The sequence below is a fragment of the Girardinichthys multiradiatus genome, chromosome 9, assembly GCF_021462225.1.
Source record: "Girardinichthys multiradiatus isolate DD_20200921_A chromosome 9, DD_fGirMul_XY1, whole genome shotgun sequence".
NCBI classification, from domain to species: domain Eukaryota; kingdom Metazoa; phylum Chordata; class Actinopteri; order Cyprinodontiformes; family Goodeidae; genus Girardinichthys; species Girardinichthys multiradiatus.
In genome coordinates, this window is record NC_061802.1 from 26,596,587 (window position 1) to 26,615,808 (window position 19,222).

A 19,222-nucleotide genomic window follows, 5' to 3' on the forward strand; every position below is an offset into this window, starting at 1 on the left:
AATTTTACTGAATTGGACCTGACTGGATTAACATTGGACTGGACTGGATTTAGTGGCGTGGAATTTAACAAAGACAAATTCAGTCGAATTGGACTGGACTGAACTGGATTGGATTAAATTCAGTTGAATTCACAAAACGTGAACTGGTCTAGACTTGACTGGATTGGTCTGAATTGTATCCATTTGGATTGGATTGGACAATTTAATGATATTGCATTGAATTGGACCGCATCAAGTTCAGTTTAGTTGAGTTCAAATTAACTGGACTGAAGTGTGAGGTTTCAATGTGAAATAAATGATATTTTAGCCAGTTCTTTTAAGGTTTATATTGTTGTGGTTTTACAGTGTGTTTTCTTGTTCCTGTTCTATTTAGCTGAGGACACTGGTCACTTTTGTAATTTTCTACTTTTGCAGTTTTGGTGTTGTAATAGCTGACTTTTTCTTCATATGTAATTTTTCATGGGACACATCAAGATGCAAGAACTTGAAGAACAAAGTAACGTTCTTGAACAAAATCATCATAAGACAGCTTTGTTGTTTTGAACCAGGATTTTTTGTAATCATCATATCATAGTCTGTTGCAAGGAAATGATATAAAGGAGTTTTAATGTGACACATTTAAATGCAGACTGTGTCCGGGTTCTTTATATCGTCACAGGGTTTGAAATTGTGGACTGCTGTGAATACGGGGAGTTTTGACAAGGAGATGTGCAGGCTTATAGCAAACAGAATAGAACATTATGTTGATATTTGTATTTTATGAAAAGATCACAAACAGGTGAAAGTCCTGGTCATTCTAAGAGCTACAGCATGCTGTAGCTTTACTGTAGGTGTTCCTGATAAATCAGAAAGCAAAAGTACTGCAGTGTGTTTTGGTGGGTTTATGGCAATCAAACCATGTTTCAAAGCTGTTTAAAAGGAGTGTACTTTTACCTCCTTGGAAGCTGTAAATAAGATTTGGTTATCAATATGCACATATACAAGGAATTTGAATATGGAAAGTTTGATTGTTGTGGACAGGCCTAGTTTCTGTTTGCACTCCTGCTTGTATCTAACAATCCCATTAGCTTATACACATAAATGGCATGTGAGGACCCTCAGTTATCAGCTGCTGATTATTTATTGTTTATCTTGTTTTTTGTATATAAACAGTGATCAGCGAACAAGACGGGAGGTCAAAGCCTCAACATGTATTACACCCATTACCTGGTTACTCTGAAAGCCAGAACCATAACAGGTTAGGTTGTCAGACATTAGCGGTTATTGGCTTCCATAATCACATTTTGCAAGTCACTCATCTAAATCAGAGAAACTAAATGCTAATAAATGCATGTAATGTTAAGCAAAGTAAAACTTACTTGCAGGAGTCACAGTAGGCTCGGTTTATCTATGCCTGCAGATCAGACCAAAATAGTATATTTTACCAGAATTGTAAGTATTCGGTGCTAAGATTTATTTAAGATCAGGAAAAAAGTCAAATGTGTACGCTGCACAGAGGAAAAATGAAGAGAAATGCAGATTGGATTAGCTCAATGAAGTCAGTGGTCACATGTGGGAGGACATGTGACATGCATTCATGCTTGTTTTGTTTTCTGCACTATTAGTGGTTGAGTTATTTATCCTGTAGAAAACACTTAGTTTCATTAAAATGATTACTTAAAACAGAATCCTTTAATGCTTCATCACCACAATCTATGACGTCAGCTTTGTTGCCTCTACCACACTTGGTAACATAAATATGAAAAAAAAGAAAAACACACCGATCGTGTGTGTGAGTGTTTACCTCAGAGCGGGTCTGTGTGTGTGTTTTGTTATCAGAAAACTGATCTTGTTGGTTGTTGGTGGTCATACAGTGAAGGTGGCAGTCACCCGCATGTCATTAGCAGAGAGCTGTATGTGCTCCTCCATCATGGTGAAGCTGTGTGGCTTTATAACATGACTTTATTGTTCCTCTGTGCATCTAACAGACAGGAATGTAAAAGTTTACTAGTCACCACTGTTGGCCACATTATTTGCCAAACCTCTGCTCTTATATTCTATTGTTTAATGTTTGTTATTCCAACTGGGAGTCTTTGTGTGGATTTAACAACTTACTGAAGGCTGCCTTCCCCCTGACTAAGACTGCTCCATGTCATTAAAAATCAATTAAAACACAGGTGGTCTTTGCAGGGCCTTTGAGAAGTCTCTGAGGTGCATTAAATATACAGTGCAATCCTATGGCATGCAAAACTGTTTTGAGCTTGCAGAGGCTTCCTCTGTGCGATCATGCTGGTTCTTTATCGTTTTAGCACCATATCTTGGTGCTGCATGGAGGAGCCTGGTTGCAGCAGTGACTTGATTTTGAGGTTTGTCATTCATGCACCTGGGTGGACTGGTCATGCTGGTCACATTCCAAGACTGCAACCTCTTCAGACCCTCACCAGACCTGTTGGCATTCCAAGTAGCCTAATTTATTATAATGCTTTTGTCACTGCAACTGCTACGAGCACTGGGGCCTGCCACTCCTCTAGCTGCTACAAAAAGCATCCCACCAAGCAGCTGAAACAAACTATCCACACTACATGAAAAAATAAAAGAAAAATGCCCACTCCATGCTCAGGCCCCCTGCAAAGAATGATATAGTCCACGATAAAGTCCATCAGCAGTAGCTGATGGACTTAAAGATATTTTTACAATGTTTTAGAAAATGTGGGCTGTACAGCCTTGACAGTGCACTGTGTTTGATACATAAACTTCCCTTACCTACATCCTCTCATGCTGCTGATAAGCAGATAAAAATACTGCTGATGTTTCTTCCTCCACAGTGGGGTGGAAACTGATGGTGGGGGTACAGAAGCCTGCCATATATATGGACATTTCACAGACTATAGGAAGGGTTTTAATGCAGAAATAACACTCTGGGAAGTAGTACTGTTATAAGATGATCAAGAAAGCTGCAGGTGGAAAAGCTATGTGCTGAGTACAGAGGAAAGTAGTGTCATGCTTTATTCACACTGAAATAATGTTTTCCAAATTTAATAAGTTTCAGCCATGTTGAAATGCTTTTAAAGATTCTGCCAACCACAATGCATTCTTAGTCTGGTTTGAAAAGGGCCTAACCAATTGTAATGCTGCTGCTCAGCATAAGAAAATATGGTTTAATTTCTACAATTGTTGGTTATAACTGCTCATTAGAAGAAAATTGAGTCACATGAGGGTCATCTACTAGCTATTACAAAAAGTGATGATAAGGTTACCTTTCTCTGTATGTAGCAGACTAGGATCGTGTTTGAAACTGAATCTTAAGTCTTGCTTAAAAAAAAAGTGGTTGCTGATTTCCTCTGTAATTTGCAGTATAATGCAGAGACACAGTTAACAACACTCTACTTGAGTCAGTTCATCTATCTGACTCATGCTGACTCTGTTCCCTGTTCCATGTTTTTTGTCTAAAGTACAGTACTAGTTTTGTGCATATACTACAACAGGAAGAAACATATTGATCAGCAGTGACAGTATGATTTGAGGGAGAATGCAGAAAACAAAGGCTTATTAAAAAGGAGCATATATGTCTAATGTTTGCTGTTTTGTCCAATAAGAGGCAGATTTTAAATCACCTTGTTTTATTGAGATTAATATGTTTGATATGTTGTAGGATTTACATAGGAAATTTACTCAGTTTAAACTAAATAGTTCTTCTGGTTTATATCAGCCAAAACATATTGTAAAACTTTTGTTAAAAGGACTGTTCAATCTGGATGTTTTTGGTTCTGCAGGTGCTCTCGGTCCGACCTGTCTTTGGCTCTGGAGGACTGCATGGCTGCCCTCGATCTGTTCCTCAGAAATGAGTTTGAGGAGGCGCAGGCCCGCCTCTTGAGCAGGTAACACCACAGCCTTCTGTACACACCAGGCTTTTAGCTTTCATTGGTAAACATGTGATATATGATTTTCTGTTTAATATTCTGTGATAACAAAGCAACACTTTGAACAGTTGGGAGCACATATGCAGACTACTTGACACTGAAAGGCAACTTCAGCAGACTGGGCAAGTTTTGTGATTTTATTGGTTATATTGGACCTTTCCTCTGCTTTTGAAGCTGTTTATCCATGAATCTGAATCAATTAAGTTACTCAATTGGGATTGCTCGTTATGTTTTTTAAATGGTTATGTTGTAAAAATCTGTTCTCTTCTTGCTTTATGTACATCCTCTGAGTTTTACTGAGAATGGCAGTTCTGTCTTGTGGGTTTCCTCAGGGCTCTGTTCTGAGCTCTGTTCTCTTCTTATTCTATGTACATTCTGTAGGTCAGATTTTGAGGAATGTCTGTTATCATCTTTATGCTGATGACATTCAACCGTAATGTACTTTGAAGCTTAAAAGGTGTCTAGACACTACTTACTCTTAAAAAGCAGCTGAAGGTTCTCCGACATTGGAGGTATTAAGTTAAAAGACCATCATGAACACAAAAGTTATTTTCACTTTTAAAAATATGACCTTTGACTTCTACATTGTTTCTAAATGGATACGGATTTTATTAAGAAGCTGTGGGCAGATACACTGGAAGTTTTTTCATCTTGAATTTTTCAGTTTTCTCTACGTCATTACTTCTGTTGTCTTCTTCAGTAACCCTGTTATAAACGTTCCCTACAAAGAGTCCGAATGATGAAAACAAGTGCAGGCTAGAAACATTTTTTTAATTCTGGGTTTATGTGAAGATGACCATCTTTTGGTCTTTCAGTGTGTCATCTTACTTAAGACTTGCTACATAAAGAGTTTCAAATAGCCTAATTACTGAGAATTGCTTTGTATTTCTAAAAGGTTAGCATCGTGGAGCAAATTATATCCCTTCTTCTTCATGAAAGTCCACCTAAAGCTTATATGCTTCTGTCTGTTAGTGTCTTGTAGTGTTTGACTATACTGAACGTTTCTTTTGGATGCTTCCAAATAGTGGTAGCTATCAAAAACCAGCTGAGAACAAAAGCTACAATTTGAGAGAGGACACAGTGGATTTATTTGTTTATCATTTTAATAACATTTAATTATTCATTTTAAGAAATTGAGATGCATTATATAACCAATTACTTTCATCATTGGTATTTTAATGTGTGCCATATCGCAATGCTAGCGACTCCTTAGATGTTTAGTTGGTCATAATAATTCAGTAGCAATGCATTCAGGCTCTGCAGGAAAACAATCAATTTTGCCAGTTAGAAAGTATTGATAACATTGTGATGACAGAAGAGAAAGAAGAGAGGAGAATGTAGAGTAATCACAATCAGTGTTGTCATAGAAAAACTCAACAATTATGTCACAATTTCATATTTTTCTATATGCAACCCTATTAAATATTGTTTAAGTTTTACTTGTATGGGGTGTGGCGTAGTGATAAAGCACTTGACCCATATTCAGAGGCCTCTGTCCTCGACTCAGCTGTCCTGGGTTTGAGTCCTGACCCCGGAGGCCTGTACTGCATGTCTTCCTCTGTGGGGTAGAGAGAAGGGGAAGACATGCAGATATGATCATCCATATGGCTATATGGAATCGCAGAACTGCATTCCGCATCATAACCACCATCGCATGCAAGCTTTTAAATTTAATTGTTTTTGGTTTGAAAAGCACAGATAAACGACAGAGCTGGCACAGTGAGAATTAAAAACAAGTTGGTGGCTAAAAATGTTCAGTGCTGACTTTTGAGTTAGAATTACGCATCAGAGCAGACTGGATTGAAGGAGTAGTAGTAGATGTGAATGATTTTGATCAAGATTCATCAAACACTGAAATATCAGCAGTTCTTTTTTTTTACAGTTTTACTCAAAACTGAAATTTGTTTTTTATTTTTCTGGTTTCCATTTTTCAGTCAAATTTAACTGGCAAGCAGAGTTTTAAGTAATGTCAGGAGTAAATCAAATATAAATTTACCTAGATATTTAATATCTTGATATATTTTAGATTTTTATGCTTATCTTGAAGGCCTTTGTTTATAGTGAGATTAGTAAGTAGAGGTCGGGTTACAAATTTAGGGATCAAGTAACGGTGATGCAGCAGTTGTTGCACAGCGACAACATGCTGTAATGTCGCCAGCATTTCTGCTTTAATTTTTTTAAATGAATGATACAAACACGTCACGGCAACAATATTTTCCTAGGTTATAACCAAAATATTTTCCATTAGAAATGTGGATCTCCTCTGATTTAAATAAAAAGGAAGAAACTAATAATTTTATACGTTTTTGTGATATTTTCAGCAAGTGTTGGAAGAATGTGTGACTTTGTAAAACACAAATGGGCCTTTAAAGCCCAGTGATGGCTCAGAAACAGTGTCCACACAGCAGGGCTTGCTGCAGGTCCTCCGAGATTTCTTTCTTTGAGTTGCGTTGAGAAATTCACAAGGACAGGGAAGAGTCCCACCCAGCCTCATGTTTTGTACTCCATCACTGTTATCAAGTTACTCTATTGTTTGTTTTTTATTCTGTGGGTTATTTTCAGAACCTTTATCACACTGTAACTAATATTTCCCTCCCAATAGAAGCTTTCGAGGGCCATCGGTCACTCCTTACCCCAGTTTTTCTTTTCAGTCCTAACTTGGAGTTAGAAGAGCTTTCGGTCACCTGGTTCTTTGTGTTGGTAGTTTTGTACTCAGGTGAGATTAACAGATAAAGTTTTTCATGCGTGTTTTATAATGAGTCAACAGTTATTTTATTGATATAATTTATTTTTGCACAGAAACAAATTTAAAGATAGTTTTTTTCTCACTGTCTAAGATTAAGTTTAAAAGAATCCTGTTTTAGATCAGCTAGGATTACCAAATGTTTTCCTGAATGCCAGATTAGATAGAAGACAGTGATGGGGTTCCAGAGATGAAATGTCCTCGTAGACCCCATAACAAAAGCAAAGGTCCTTGTGAAGATGCTGGCTGAAGCTGGTATGAGGTGGTCATTATTCACTGTAAAACAGGTCCTGTATCGACATGAGCTGAAAGGCCACTCAGAGCAGAAGAAGCCACGACTCACAAATCTCAAAAAGCCAGAGTATAGTTTACAAATGTGCCCAGTGACAAAGATAATGAGGAATCTGATCATAATGACCATCTTTACATTTTAAAGATAAAAGGGGGAACTTTCAAGCCTCAGAAAACTATGCCATTTGTGATGTACGTAGGTAGGAGCATTAAGTTGTAGGGATGTGTTGCTGCGGGTGGAAGTGCTGCATATAACAAATTTAGATGGTATCATCAGGAAATTGCATTATAAGCAAATATTTAAGCAACATCTCAGGACATTAGCCAAGTAGTTAGAGATTGGACACAAATGGGTCTTCCAAATGGACCATGACTTTAAGCATACTGCCAAAGTAGTTACAAAGTGGCTTAAAGACAGAAAAGTCAATGTTTTGTAGTGGCCATCACAAAACCCACAGAACACTTGTGACCAGAGCAGAAAATGATTGAAAACCTGACTCAGTAACACCAGTTCTGCCAGGAGGAATAGATCAAAATTCCTGCAAACTGCTGGGAGAAACTTGTGGAAGGATACACAAAATACTGTATTTGGCCCAAATCATACTGATTATAAGGCAATTCTACCAAATATTAAGGAAATGTATGTAAACCTCTGAATTTAAAGAAAATTCTCTAAAGATAAATCTCGCTTTCATTATTCTATCGTTTAGCAAATAGAAATAATTTTAGTAATACAAACTGACCTAAAAGAGGAAAGTTTATCCCAATATAATGTCAGAAAGTAAGAAAAACAATAAGATATCTTGTCAGTCATTTTCTACCACTTATTCAATAGTGGGTCATGGGGGAGCTGATGCCTATCTCCAGCAGTCTATGGGCGAGAGGCAGGGTACACCCTGGACAGGTCGCCAGTCCATCGCAGGGCAACACACAAACAACCATGCACACACTCATTCATACAACTAAGGTCAATTTAGAGTAACCAATTAACCTAACAGACATGTCTTTGGACTGTGGGAGGAAGCCGGAGTACCCGGTGAGAACCCACGCATGCACGGGGAGAACATGCAAACTCCATGCAGAAAGACCCCAGGCCGGGAATCGAACCCAGGACCTTCTTACTGCAAGGCAACAGTGCTACCAACTGTGCCACCGTGCAGCCATCCTTGTTATACAGTTTATGTAAATATCTCGTTATAACTGTATGTTCAGTGTCTTGCTTTGTTGACCTATTTTTTTGGTGATCAGTGTGGATGCGAGAACTCTTTATAGTTGTGAGATAAAGCTCTTTACGGGAAATTAATACTACTCTACATCTATTCTTTCATTAGTTTTTGCATCTTCTGTGTTGTGTGGAGAAGAAAAAACTCAGACTTATCTGTTTAAAACAAGGAACCCTGCTGTGCCATGTTACTTCTTGCAGCTCAGTGCGTAGTTTCTGATGTTGATTTCCTGCTCTAATGAGAAACATTAGAATGATAATACCAGGATTTTTCTCCTATATCGAGGGGGGGAGGTGAGGTGTTGCTAACTTTTACGCTGCAATTATTCCGCCTTGGAGATAAAAGCTGGCTTATTGATATCATTGCAAATACCGAATAAAATCTAACTTGTGAAAGTCAGTCTCCTCGAATTAGATTGCTGGGTTACATGAAAGCAAGTAATTTTCTATACTGTAGGGGTTTTATTGTACTTTTTTAGGTTACTTATTATGAAAGAGAGGAAGTGGAGTTACAGCCATGATGGGATGGTGTCCGTCCATGTGATGGGAACAATCAAAGTTATTAGACCTTAAACTGATTGTCAAGGACTGCACTGAGGCAAAGAGTTAGGGGTTAATTAAGTTTAACTGAAGCTAATTTAGTATGTTTATAGAGAGCAGCCCAACAAGGGATGCAGTCAGCTGAGAGGGAGAAAGGTCACATCATTACAATGTGATGGGAAGTACAGGGGTTTGGTTAAAATTTACCCAAGTTATTTTTATGAAACAAATAATATTAAAAATATTACCTACCTACAACTGCATCTGCATGTGGAATTATCCAATCCTCACAGCAAATTAGATTTAAATTGTTCAATAACACTGATATTATGAGGATTTTATGCAAATTAAAACCTACTTTTAACAACTACTGCAGTGTCAAAACTTTTGAAAGCATGCATTAGCAATTTAGGTCTGGTCTCACGAGCACATGATCACCGATCACGTGCTTCGTTTGTTTTATTAGATGTGCTAGAGATAGAACAACTCCAGTACCTGGAATGATCTCATTGCTTCTTAGGAAATATGGCTAAGTCAAAAGAATTGCCCATAAAGTTTAGAGAATAGATTGCTGCTTTGCACAGACAGGGGAAATGGTACAAAAACATAGGAATTGCCCTGAATATTCTTAAACATTGAGTTGCAGGATGGTGTGCAAGTGTGGAGTTAAAGGTACAGTGCTGCAGTGTCCGTTTTTACTGACAGTAACAGAAATAAAGTCCCAAATGGGTTTGCTTGGATAAAAACAGATACTAACGTGCAACCAACACATTGCCTGAAATTCATAAATGTATAATTTGCTGCTAAAGATATATCTGACTCACATAAAGCCTCAGTCTTCAGTAAACTAACATCTTGCTCTTGATGCTGATGTTTTCTTGCAGAGCAGTTTGCTAGGCTACACTTTTCATTTGGTATGACTTGTTGATAATTCGAACCGTAACATATTTCAGTGTAGTTCCAGTCAATCCTGTACAGTTAAAACCTACAGAAAAAAGTTTAGAACATCATAAAATGTAATAAATAGTGTTTCAGCTGCTTTCTCTTGCGCACACAGGCAGCAGTCTGAGAACAATGTGCAGAAAAGGTAACATGACCCAGACAAACACGGAGGTACAGCACTCAGTACAGTCTCTCTTTTCCTATGAACTACACTGGGTGAAAAAAAAATATTTATATTGAGAGGGACAATCAATCAGATCAACGAAGTAATGTGTACAGCCTGTAATACAGTTTTCCAAGCCATGCACACAAAAGGAATATATGATTTTTGAATATTGTAAATGCAAAATGCGGCACCATTCCTCACTGTGGGTGCTGCTTAAATAAAATCACACAGTAGACAAGAAACAGGACAGGAGTTGGGTTTGGTGATGAAAGCCAATACCCATTTTTTAAAATAACTTAATTTAGACCCCAATCCAATATTTGGGAGATCAGACCAATTTTTACAAATTTAAGTTTTAATTTTACTTTCTGCTTTATAATTTGTTTTGTTTGCAAATATTCAGTTGTTTTGGTTGTTTTCTTGACTTTGAACCCAATGTGATGCAACAGCCAGTTTAGCTATATTTGTGAGGTCCTTGTTCAACACAGTCTTTAAAGTAAAACGATTCCATCCTGCTTTATTTATAAATGTTGTAAAAGACAGTAATCTAAATGCCATGACATCACATTTTGTTGCTTCATATGACCTGCTTTGGTCAGATAGCAAGTTAGAAGGAAGTGAATCTGCTACAGATTTTTAAAAGCTCACTTTGCTACTGATGGAAAAATTGGGACTGATTTCACACATGTTTGCGTTCTAATTCAGTCCATTTTGTCAGGAATGAACTGTACTGCGTGTAGTGATGCTCTGGCTGTTTCTGCACTTCCTTATTCGAGTTGACATGTGCATAGCTGAGTCCAAGGCGTGCCTGGAGTTAAGTGTTTTAGAGAGATTATGTTACAGCTCCTCCCTTGCATCACGTACAATTGTGGTAAAAATAAACGTGTCCCTGTTTTAAAACCAGCTTTCTCAGACCACTAAGTTTGTCTCCAGCTCAGAGGTTTCACAGTCTGAGTTTCGGTTGCTGTCATGCTTAAGTTACCCAGAGAAAATGGAAATGTAAAGGAAATCCCAGTGGTTGAACCTGTGGCCCAGTAATGTCTGACTGCCTGCTGTTCTCACTTCCTGGTTGTCATTCAGGTTTATATACATAGTTAGAACCATTTATAAAGCAGTTCTAAACAAGTCTAATATTTAAGCTTTGCCATTTCTGATCACTAATTTACTAAGGACATTGTACATAATTTGCATTTTATGCAACAAGTGTCTAGAAGTATGCGGAAGAGGACAAAGATGCAGCTTTTTCTAGTTCACAACATTTACAAACAAAACTCAAGTTCTTTACGACTATTTTGATGTTGCAAGTTCTGCTTCGTGCAAATTTTCTGGGAGCTGTGAAATCTGTTCATGCAAACGTTAGCCTAGGTCCGATTGGGGCAGACGGATAACACGGGCAGGTCACATGACTCAGTGAGGTGAAGAGCAGTGAAGTGTAATCAGAGCAAACCGACTGCATTCCTGGCTGCCCGCCTCTGCCAACAAAACAAACAAAACCAAACCATGTTTTTTACATGTAAGCAGGCCTTACTCTGGATAACATTCAGCTATCTGGACCATTGACAACCGCCAAGCATGGTGACAGGGGAAAAGCTCTGCAGTGTTCTGTCATTCATTTTATGTATATTAATGTGGTAATTAGTCTTGATTTTGTTTTAAAATTGGATCAACCAGAATTTGAGCCAGTCCAACAAGAAGATTCACATAAAAAATGTAGCTAATGCCATTATTAAAACCCTATTGGGTCAGTCCTCATTGAACAAAAGATGATGACTTAGAAACAGACCTCTCTGTCAGGTTTTCTCCCTCGTCATGTTTCTTTCTCCATGTATTGTTTCTGAAATGAGATCCTTTACAACATCTGCCTTGCTTTGTTTTGACAGATCCAAAGACAGCATGTACCATGCTCTGACCTACGCTACTATTTTAGAAATGAAGGCAATGATGACCTTTGACCCCCAACATATTCTGACTGCGGGCAGTACTATGAAGGAGGCGCAGGCTCTCTGTCAGCGGTGAGACTTCCCCCACAGTTTGAAAGTGATATACAACTGTTTTGCCTGTAATAAATAAAGAAAAGTGCAGAGTGTAGTTCCTCTCTACTTTAGTCAGCAATCGAAGTGAATATTGTCTCGAACACAACAGCTTGTCTGAAGTTTTAGTTGGATGAAAGTTATATTAAGTTGCTGATGCAGACATTTTGACACACAATGAGCCCTATGAGCACTGAATATTGGGATTAACGTCATACAAAAGCCAATAAACAAGCTGAGATAATCCCAACTCATTAGCACAAAAATGTTACAGACACGTGTTAAAGTTGGTTTTAAAGCCCCTGTTAGAATCCGGCATGTCTTTCACACAAATCAGACTTACAGTTTTCTTTATGGAAATTGTTAGCACTGCTGAAGCATTTAATATATGACAACTAAATGAAAGATTGTGTTTCACCACTGACCCTGCATTGCCTTGCCGCAGAATTCATGGCTCTGAACTTTTACACTTTTTTGTCACATTACCGCCATAAATCTCAATGTTTTTATTTGGATTGTATGTGATCAATATACTGTTGTGCATCAGAAGCAAAACGACACAGATTTCAGACAGGGAAATAATCTGAAAAGTGTGGCATGCATTCATACTTATCTAGATTTTCTCAGACACCAAAATAAAATTTACCTGTTGATAGGCCTATTTGTTGTGTGCTTCACAAATTGGATTAAAAAGAAGAGTAAACATCTGGGAGGGGATCTGGTAATGTAACTTTCTGGCCTACATTGTTCACACTGCTCAAAATTATCACTTCACATCACCCCGAACACACCATTCCCATATAAAAACATGGCGGTGGCAGCAACATCCCATGGGAAGGATTTTATTCAGCAGGGACCGGCACGATGGTCAGAGTTTATGAGATGATGGATGGAGCTAAAAACAGGGTGATCCTGTAGGAGAACCTGTTGGAGGATGCAAAAGACTTTAGCCTGGGATAGAGGTTCACTTTTTACCAGGAGGACAACTCTAAACACACAACCAGAGCTGCAATGACATGGTTCAGATCAAAGCTTATCCATGTTTGGATTGGCCCAGTAAAAGTTCAGACCCAAATCTGTTTGAGAATCTGTGGCAAAACTTAAAAACCGATGTTCACAAATATTCTCAACTTGGTCTTAATAAGCTTTATGTATTTTCAAAGAAGAATCCACAGAAATCCCTGATGTGCAAAACAGATACCCCAAAAGACTTGCAGCTGTAATTTCTAGAACATAAGTTTCTGCAAAGTAGTGCCTCAGGGAGGCTGAGTGTAAATGCACATCAATTGTTTAAGAATTTCACAAATGTGTCCCATTTTGTGGTCTGTCATATTTGTTCTTACGGAAACAAATATGAAAAAGAAGTGAGAATACTTTTGCTGTAAATCAAGAGTAACTAGTCAATGTTTTAAAAAGATATTTTTTGTCTGCTTTCCCTTTTAGAAACAGAAGAAAGTCAAGCTTCTCAAAAACCTTCACCGAAGGTCAGAAAGAGTTAAATATGTCACCACAGTTCGTCAGATGTCAGTGGTTTGCATGTTTTTTGCTCTTGAATGATGTGTCAGTCTAAGCTGAGAGAAGTGTGTTGGTTGGAACCCTGTGTGTGCCGTTGGGGTTAAAATAACATGTATATTCTGCTGCTGCCCATGTGCACAGCCAGCCTGTCAAGCTGTATTGTTGAAGGTAATTTGTGGTGTAATCATGTTCACCTCAGAGGAACTCCATGCCGAGGTTTGCTATGCTGAATGTCTCCTGCAGAGGGCAGCACTCACCTTCCTTCAGGTCAGCCTTCACACATCATCCACATACAGCATAGTGTGCAGCTGAATCTGTCTGTATACAATCTTCCTGCTCCCTTTCTGCCCAGGATGAAAACATGATTAACTTCATCAAAGGAGGCATTAAAGTGAGGAACAGCTACCAGACATACAAGTGAGCTCAGACATTTTCCTGCTTCTTTATTAACCTCTTTTTAAATATCTTGTTCAACACTTTTTGGGAACATTTGGTATTTTGCATTAGTTCTGACAATCTATTTGTCTCCTCTCAGAGAGCTCCACACCATCCTGAAGTCTTCTGGATACACTCACGGCGACAATCACGGTCATTTTGAGGGCGGCGTTAAACTGGGAGTTGGAGCCTTCAATCTAGTAAGTGCAAAAAGGGAATGCCATGTTTTAGAAGCCTGATCTAATGTTTAAAACGCATATTTACATGTTTGTAAATGCTTAAAAGCAGGAGCAAAACAAAAGTACTTCTTGAAGAGTCAGTATGGTCTGACATCTGACCACATTCATGTATTAGTTTGGAAATGCTAGATCAGTTGCTACTGACAAATCTTCCCGTAACTTTTCATGTTCTTCTCTGACTCCTGTAGATGATTTCCATGCTGCCCACACGGACACTTAAGCTGCTGGAGTTTGTAGGATTCTCCGGTAATAAGGTGAGTCAAACTCAACCACTGAGTTGGTCTTTATTGATGAAGTGTTTTTTATACCCAACAAGGGCAACACAAAGGGCTTTACATCATTTAGAAGCAAGCAAACTACAACAAAAGGAAGCAAAGCAAGATAACCAAGGCTAAACATAAAATGTACGGAAATGTGTGGTAAACAGGCGATGTTGGTTTGAACGACTGAGGAAATGCAATTTTTGTTGATGATGAACAGAAATCACCAGAGGTGGACATAAAAGTCCTGGAGAGCATAGCTACTAAAATACAAATGAGTAGCAACAGTAAGATCACAATTAATAAGAAAAAAACTTAAATAATTCAAAGTAATCTAAAGGCTGCACTTTGGGGGCGACAGTGGCGTTGGGGTGGGTTCGTCCTGTAACCGGTGGGTTGCAGGTTCGAATAAAATGTTAATTTATTCATTTATTCATTCATCTTCTACTGCTTATTCCATAGTTGGTCATGGGGAAGCTGGTGCCTATAACCAGCAGTCTACGGGTAAGAGGCAGGGTCGCCAATCCATCGCAGGGCAACACAGAGACATACATGACAAAAAACCATGCACACACTTATTCACACTTAAGGGCATTCACACTTAGAGACACTTAGAGAGAGCAGTTAAACGAACAGTTATGTTTTTGGACCGTGGGACCATTATAACAAAACTGCAAATATAATTAACTTAAAAAGAGGTTAATTTAAGAAGAATAAATCCTATTTTTCAGGAATACCTGAAAGATCCAAAACCCTTGTATCATAGAACTAAATCTAATAAGTATTTGGGACTAACTCCATTGATAATTTAAAGGCAATAAAATTTCCTTAAAATCTATCCATATTAAGGTAGTTAAAGCAGAGACTTCATAATCGCAGTGATGCAAGCTCTGTTTTTGGTGATTCTGACCAGAAACAATCAGAACATTGCATGAATCTATTCTGTGTGTGATAAAAGCATGTGTTAAAGTCTCTAAATTGGCCTGAGAGAGAAATAGTTGGACTCTGCCGAAGTTCTTCAAGTGATCAAACACCTTCTCAGATTTTTTTCTCACCTTTGGCCTGAATGTCGATCTGACACAATATATCTGTTTTAAGTTTTGTAAATGAAGGGGAATCTTCTGCTCTCTTTGTTTAACATTCTTCTGGTTAATCTACAATAGAATGGAAATTGTTACTAACTGACTGGTAAATTAGCATTTCTGGTGAAACACTAAGTAACTACTGATATGATGTGTTGAACATGACAGATTTGGTGAAAGCGTGAAGTGAAAGTTCTCAGATTTAAAACTGACTTTGAAACTTTGATCATAATGAGTAATGCAAGTACAATTTGTTCACTCTAATTTTATTCATAGAACCAATATAAAAACAATCCTAGCAGGGAGGTTTTGCAGATTTTCATTCTCTTCACTTTTTGACTTGAAGCCTACAACAGGGGGCAGCAGTGCAGAAGACTTATTTATCAGGCCCTCTCGCCTTTGAAACCCAAACAAGTTACATCCTACACACCACCTTCACATCATAGAAAAACTGAAATAGTGTGTTGATTATTTACTGATTTTATTGAGCAGAGGCTCAGGCTCAGTTTCATCTGTGTGTGTTTGTACAGGAGTTTGGTCTTCAGCAGCTTCAGGAGGCTTCTGCAGAAAGCACCTTCAGGTCGTTCCTGTGTAATATGCTCCTGCTGTGTTATCACACATTCATGAGTTTCATATTGGGTAAGCAATGACATGCGCGCACACACACACACACACACACACACACGCACATGCACACATAGCTGCAAAAGAGACTGATAATGAACCCTTTTGAATGTCTTTCACAGGAACTGGGGAGGGAGATGTTAAGGATGCAGAGAGACTTTTGCAACCATATCTGAAGAAATACCCCAAGGTTTGCTATAATCATAGTTTTTATTCATACTTATATCATTATGGCTTGACGTTTTTGTGCCAAAGCATATGTTATTTGGCTTTTCTGCAGGGATCCATCTTTTTGTTCTTTGCTGGTCGGATAGAGGAGATTAAAGGCAACCTGGATGCTGTAAGTACCCTCACTTCATGGCGATATATCAGTGCCACATCACTCATTGGCCTTAAAATGCTCGTCCTAAGGCCACTAAATTAACTGCTTTGTATGCAGTAGATATATGGTAAACGTACAAGAAAACCCCTCTGTTTCTATACTGATCGTTTACATCATAAATATTCCTAGACAGACCAGCTTTCACACGTTATGGGAAAGGTCAAAAATAAGGATGAATTATGAAATCAACATGGACAACAAAGTTAAAACAATGTTTAAATTTTAATGCAACATGTGTATGGATCTGTATTGGAAATCAAGGGAAACACGTGCCTCCTCAGCGAATCTGGCTTCAACAAAAACAAAATGCAGCAAAATCAGCCAAAAATATTCAGCTTTACTCGACCGATGTTCATTCAAAAATTTAAATCCATCCTTCTTTCAGTATGGATAAATTTATCAATAACTAATGCTTATATTCTAAAATATTGCATGATATTTAGCCTCATGGTAGCCTCCAGCACTTTAGTCTTTCCTTAGGTATTTCTAATTCTTCGCAGCCTTCTTGGCCCATACAGCAATTTCTGACAACTGAGAAACCCCTCAGCTTAAAAAGGTGAAGAGATATTTTTATTCCCCAGTTGTTAACCTCGAATGATCCTAGAGGCTATGTTGTCTGGGGCTTAAATGCCCCTGGTAAGGTCTCCCATGGCAAACAGGCTCTGGGGGATGGGTCAGACAAAGAGCGGTTCAAGACATCTTCATGGGGACCACACTATCGAGGCACGTAATGTCACCCAGTACAGCCCTGGAGCCAGGCCTGGGGTCGGGTTGCTCCTCGCGGGACCCGGCTGGGCCAAGCCCTAACGAGAGACGTGAGGCCATCCCCCAGTGGGCCCACCACCTGCAAGGGAAACCATGAGGGACCGATGCACAGAGGATCAGGCGGCGGACGAAGGTGAAGACATCGGCGGTCCGATCTCCAGATGCTTAGGTTGGCTCTAAGGACGTGGAATGTCACCTTGCTGGGGAGGAAGGAGCCTGAGCTTGGGCAGAAGGTCGAGAGATATTGACTAGAAATAGACGGGCTCACCTCCACGCACAGCGTGGACTCTGGAGCCCAGCTCCTCAAGAGGGCCTGGAGTCTCTTCTACTCTGAAGTGGCCCATGGGAAGAGGCGGCAGGCTGGGGTGGGTTTGCTTGTTGCCCCCCAGCTCAGCCGTCTCGTGTTGGGGTTTACCCCAGTGGATGAGAGGGTCGCATCCCTGCGCCTTCGAGTTGTCGACAGTGGACAGGTCTCTGACTGTCGTTTCGGCCTACGGGCCGAGCGGTAGTGCAGAGTACCCGGCCTTTTTGGCATCCCTGTTGGGGTGCTGGATAGTGCCCCTCCCGGGGACTCCATTATTCTGCTGGGGGACTTCAATGCCCACTTGGGAAATGACAGTGACACCTGGAGAGGCGTGATTGAGAGGAATGGCCTCCCCGATCTGAATCCGAGTGGTGTTTTGTTATTGGACTTCTGTGCTAGTCACGGATTGTCCATAATGAACACCATATTTAAGCATAAAGGTGTTCATCAGTGCACTTGGCACCAGGACATCCTAAGCAGGAGGTTGATGATCGACTTTATTGTCGTGTCGTCAGACCTTCGGCCGCTGTTTTTTGGACACTCGGGTGAAGAGAGGGGCTGAGCTGTCTACTGATCACCACCTGGTGGTGAGTTGGATCCGCTGGAAGAGGAGAAAGCCGGACAGACTTGGCAGGCCCAAGCGCATAGTGAGGGTCTGCTGGGAACATCTGGCAGAGCTCTTGGCCAGGGATGTATTCAACTCCCACCTCCGGGAGAGCTTTGACCAGTTTCCAAAGGATGTTGGAAACATAGAGCCCGAGTGGACCATGTTCACCGCATCTATTGTCGATGCTGCGGCCCGTAGCTGTGGCTGTAAGGTCTGCGGTGCCTGTTGCGGTGGCAATCTCCAAACCCGGTGGATGCTGTCAAGCTGAAGAAGGAGTCCTATCTGCTGTGGTTGGCTCGTGTGACTACTGAGGCTACCTCGACTACCTCGACCTATAGCGATAAAAAACTGAAATTACTGCTTCATTTGTTTGCAGTTTCTTAAATTGTAATAAAGGTAATTGAAATTAAAACATTAGGCTTTGTTTGAATATGTTCATCTTTTTACATTTAATCACACATAACGGATTGATATAAACCCTAGATTCCCAATCTTCAACCTGAAACCAGAATCACATTAAGAAGAATTTGTCTTTGCAGTACTGAATGATTTACAAAATGCACAGACTCATTAAAATTTAAGCACCGTTGTACGTTTGTGTGCAGGCGATCAAGCTCTTCGAGGAGTGCTGTGAGGCTCAGCAGCAGTGGAAACAGTTTCACCATATGTGCTTCTGGGAGCTGATGTGGTGCTTCACTTACAAGAGGCACTGGAAGATGGCTTATTTCTACGCTGACATGCTAAGCAAGGAGAACTCATGGTCCAAGGTATGGCAACTTGATCTGACATGTATTTGTTTGGAAGCAAACACCTCTTCTCCAAGTATGAGCGAGTTATTTTCATGTAGATAGACATATAAAATTATTTCCACTATATATTTAGTCAAAATGTTGTGCACCTGTTTTTAGCTGAGGAATGAACGTGAATAAAAAAACTTATGTAGAGACTTCCCAGATGTATCTGGGTTTATTTAAGATATAATGAGATTGCAGTAAAAGCACATTTTTTTTCCCTCAGGCTACCTATGCTTACATGAAAGCAGCCTATCTCGGCATGCTGACTGCAGATGACTGCCTTACCTTTGGGGAGACTGCACTAACTCTGTTCAGGTATGAGCAAATGATGCTCAGATTACTCACAGCAAAGTGAAACAGAGATAACTCATTCTGACAGTTC

General features: G+C 39.5%; 1 protein-coding gene across 4 annotated transcripts in view; it reads left to right on the plus strand.

Moving 5' to 3' along the window:
• The window catches only part of ttc39a (tetratricopeptide repeat domain 39A), a 37,395-nt gene that overhangs the window by 7,371 nt on the left and 10,802 nt on the right, over window positions 1–19,222 (plus strand). For all 4 annotated transcript variants that reach the window (XM_047375910.1, XM_047375911.1, XM_047375912.1 and 1 more), the window contains 12 exons: window positions 3,753–3,857; window positions 11,684–11,815; window positions 13,277–13,317; window positions 13,548–13,615; window positions 13,701–13,765; window positions 13,884–13,983; window positions 14,211–14,276; window positions 15,895–16,003; window positions 16,111–16,178; window positions 16,269–16,328; window positions 18,652–18,813; window positions 19,064–19,155. In XM_047375910.1, the coding sequence (XP_047231866.1) occupies window positions 3,753–3,857; window positions 11,684–11,815; window positions 13,277–13,317; window positions 13,548–13,615; window positions 13,701–13,765; window positions 13,884–13,983; window positions 14,211–14,276; window positions 15,895–16,003; window positions 16,111–16,178; window positions 16,269–16,328; window positions 18,652–18,813; window positions 19,064–19,155 (1,068 nt within the window). The remainder of the gene's footprint in view (window positions 1–3,752; window positions 3,858–11,683; window positions 11,816–13,276; window positions 13,318–13,547; window positions 13,616–13,700; window positions 13,766–13,883; window positions 13,984–14,210; window positions 14,277–15,894; window positions 16,004–16,110; window positions 16,179–16,268; window positions 16,329–18,651; window positions 18,814–19,063; window positions 19,156–19,222) is intronic.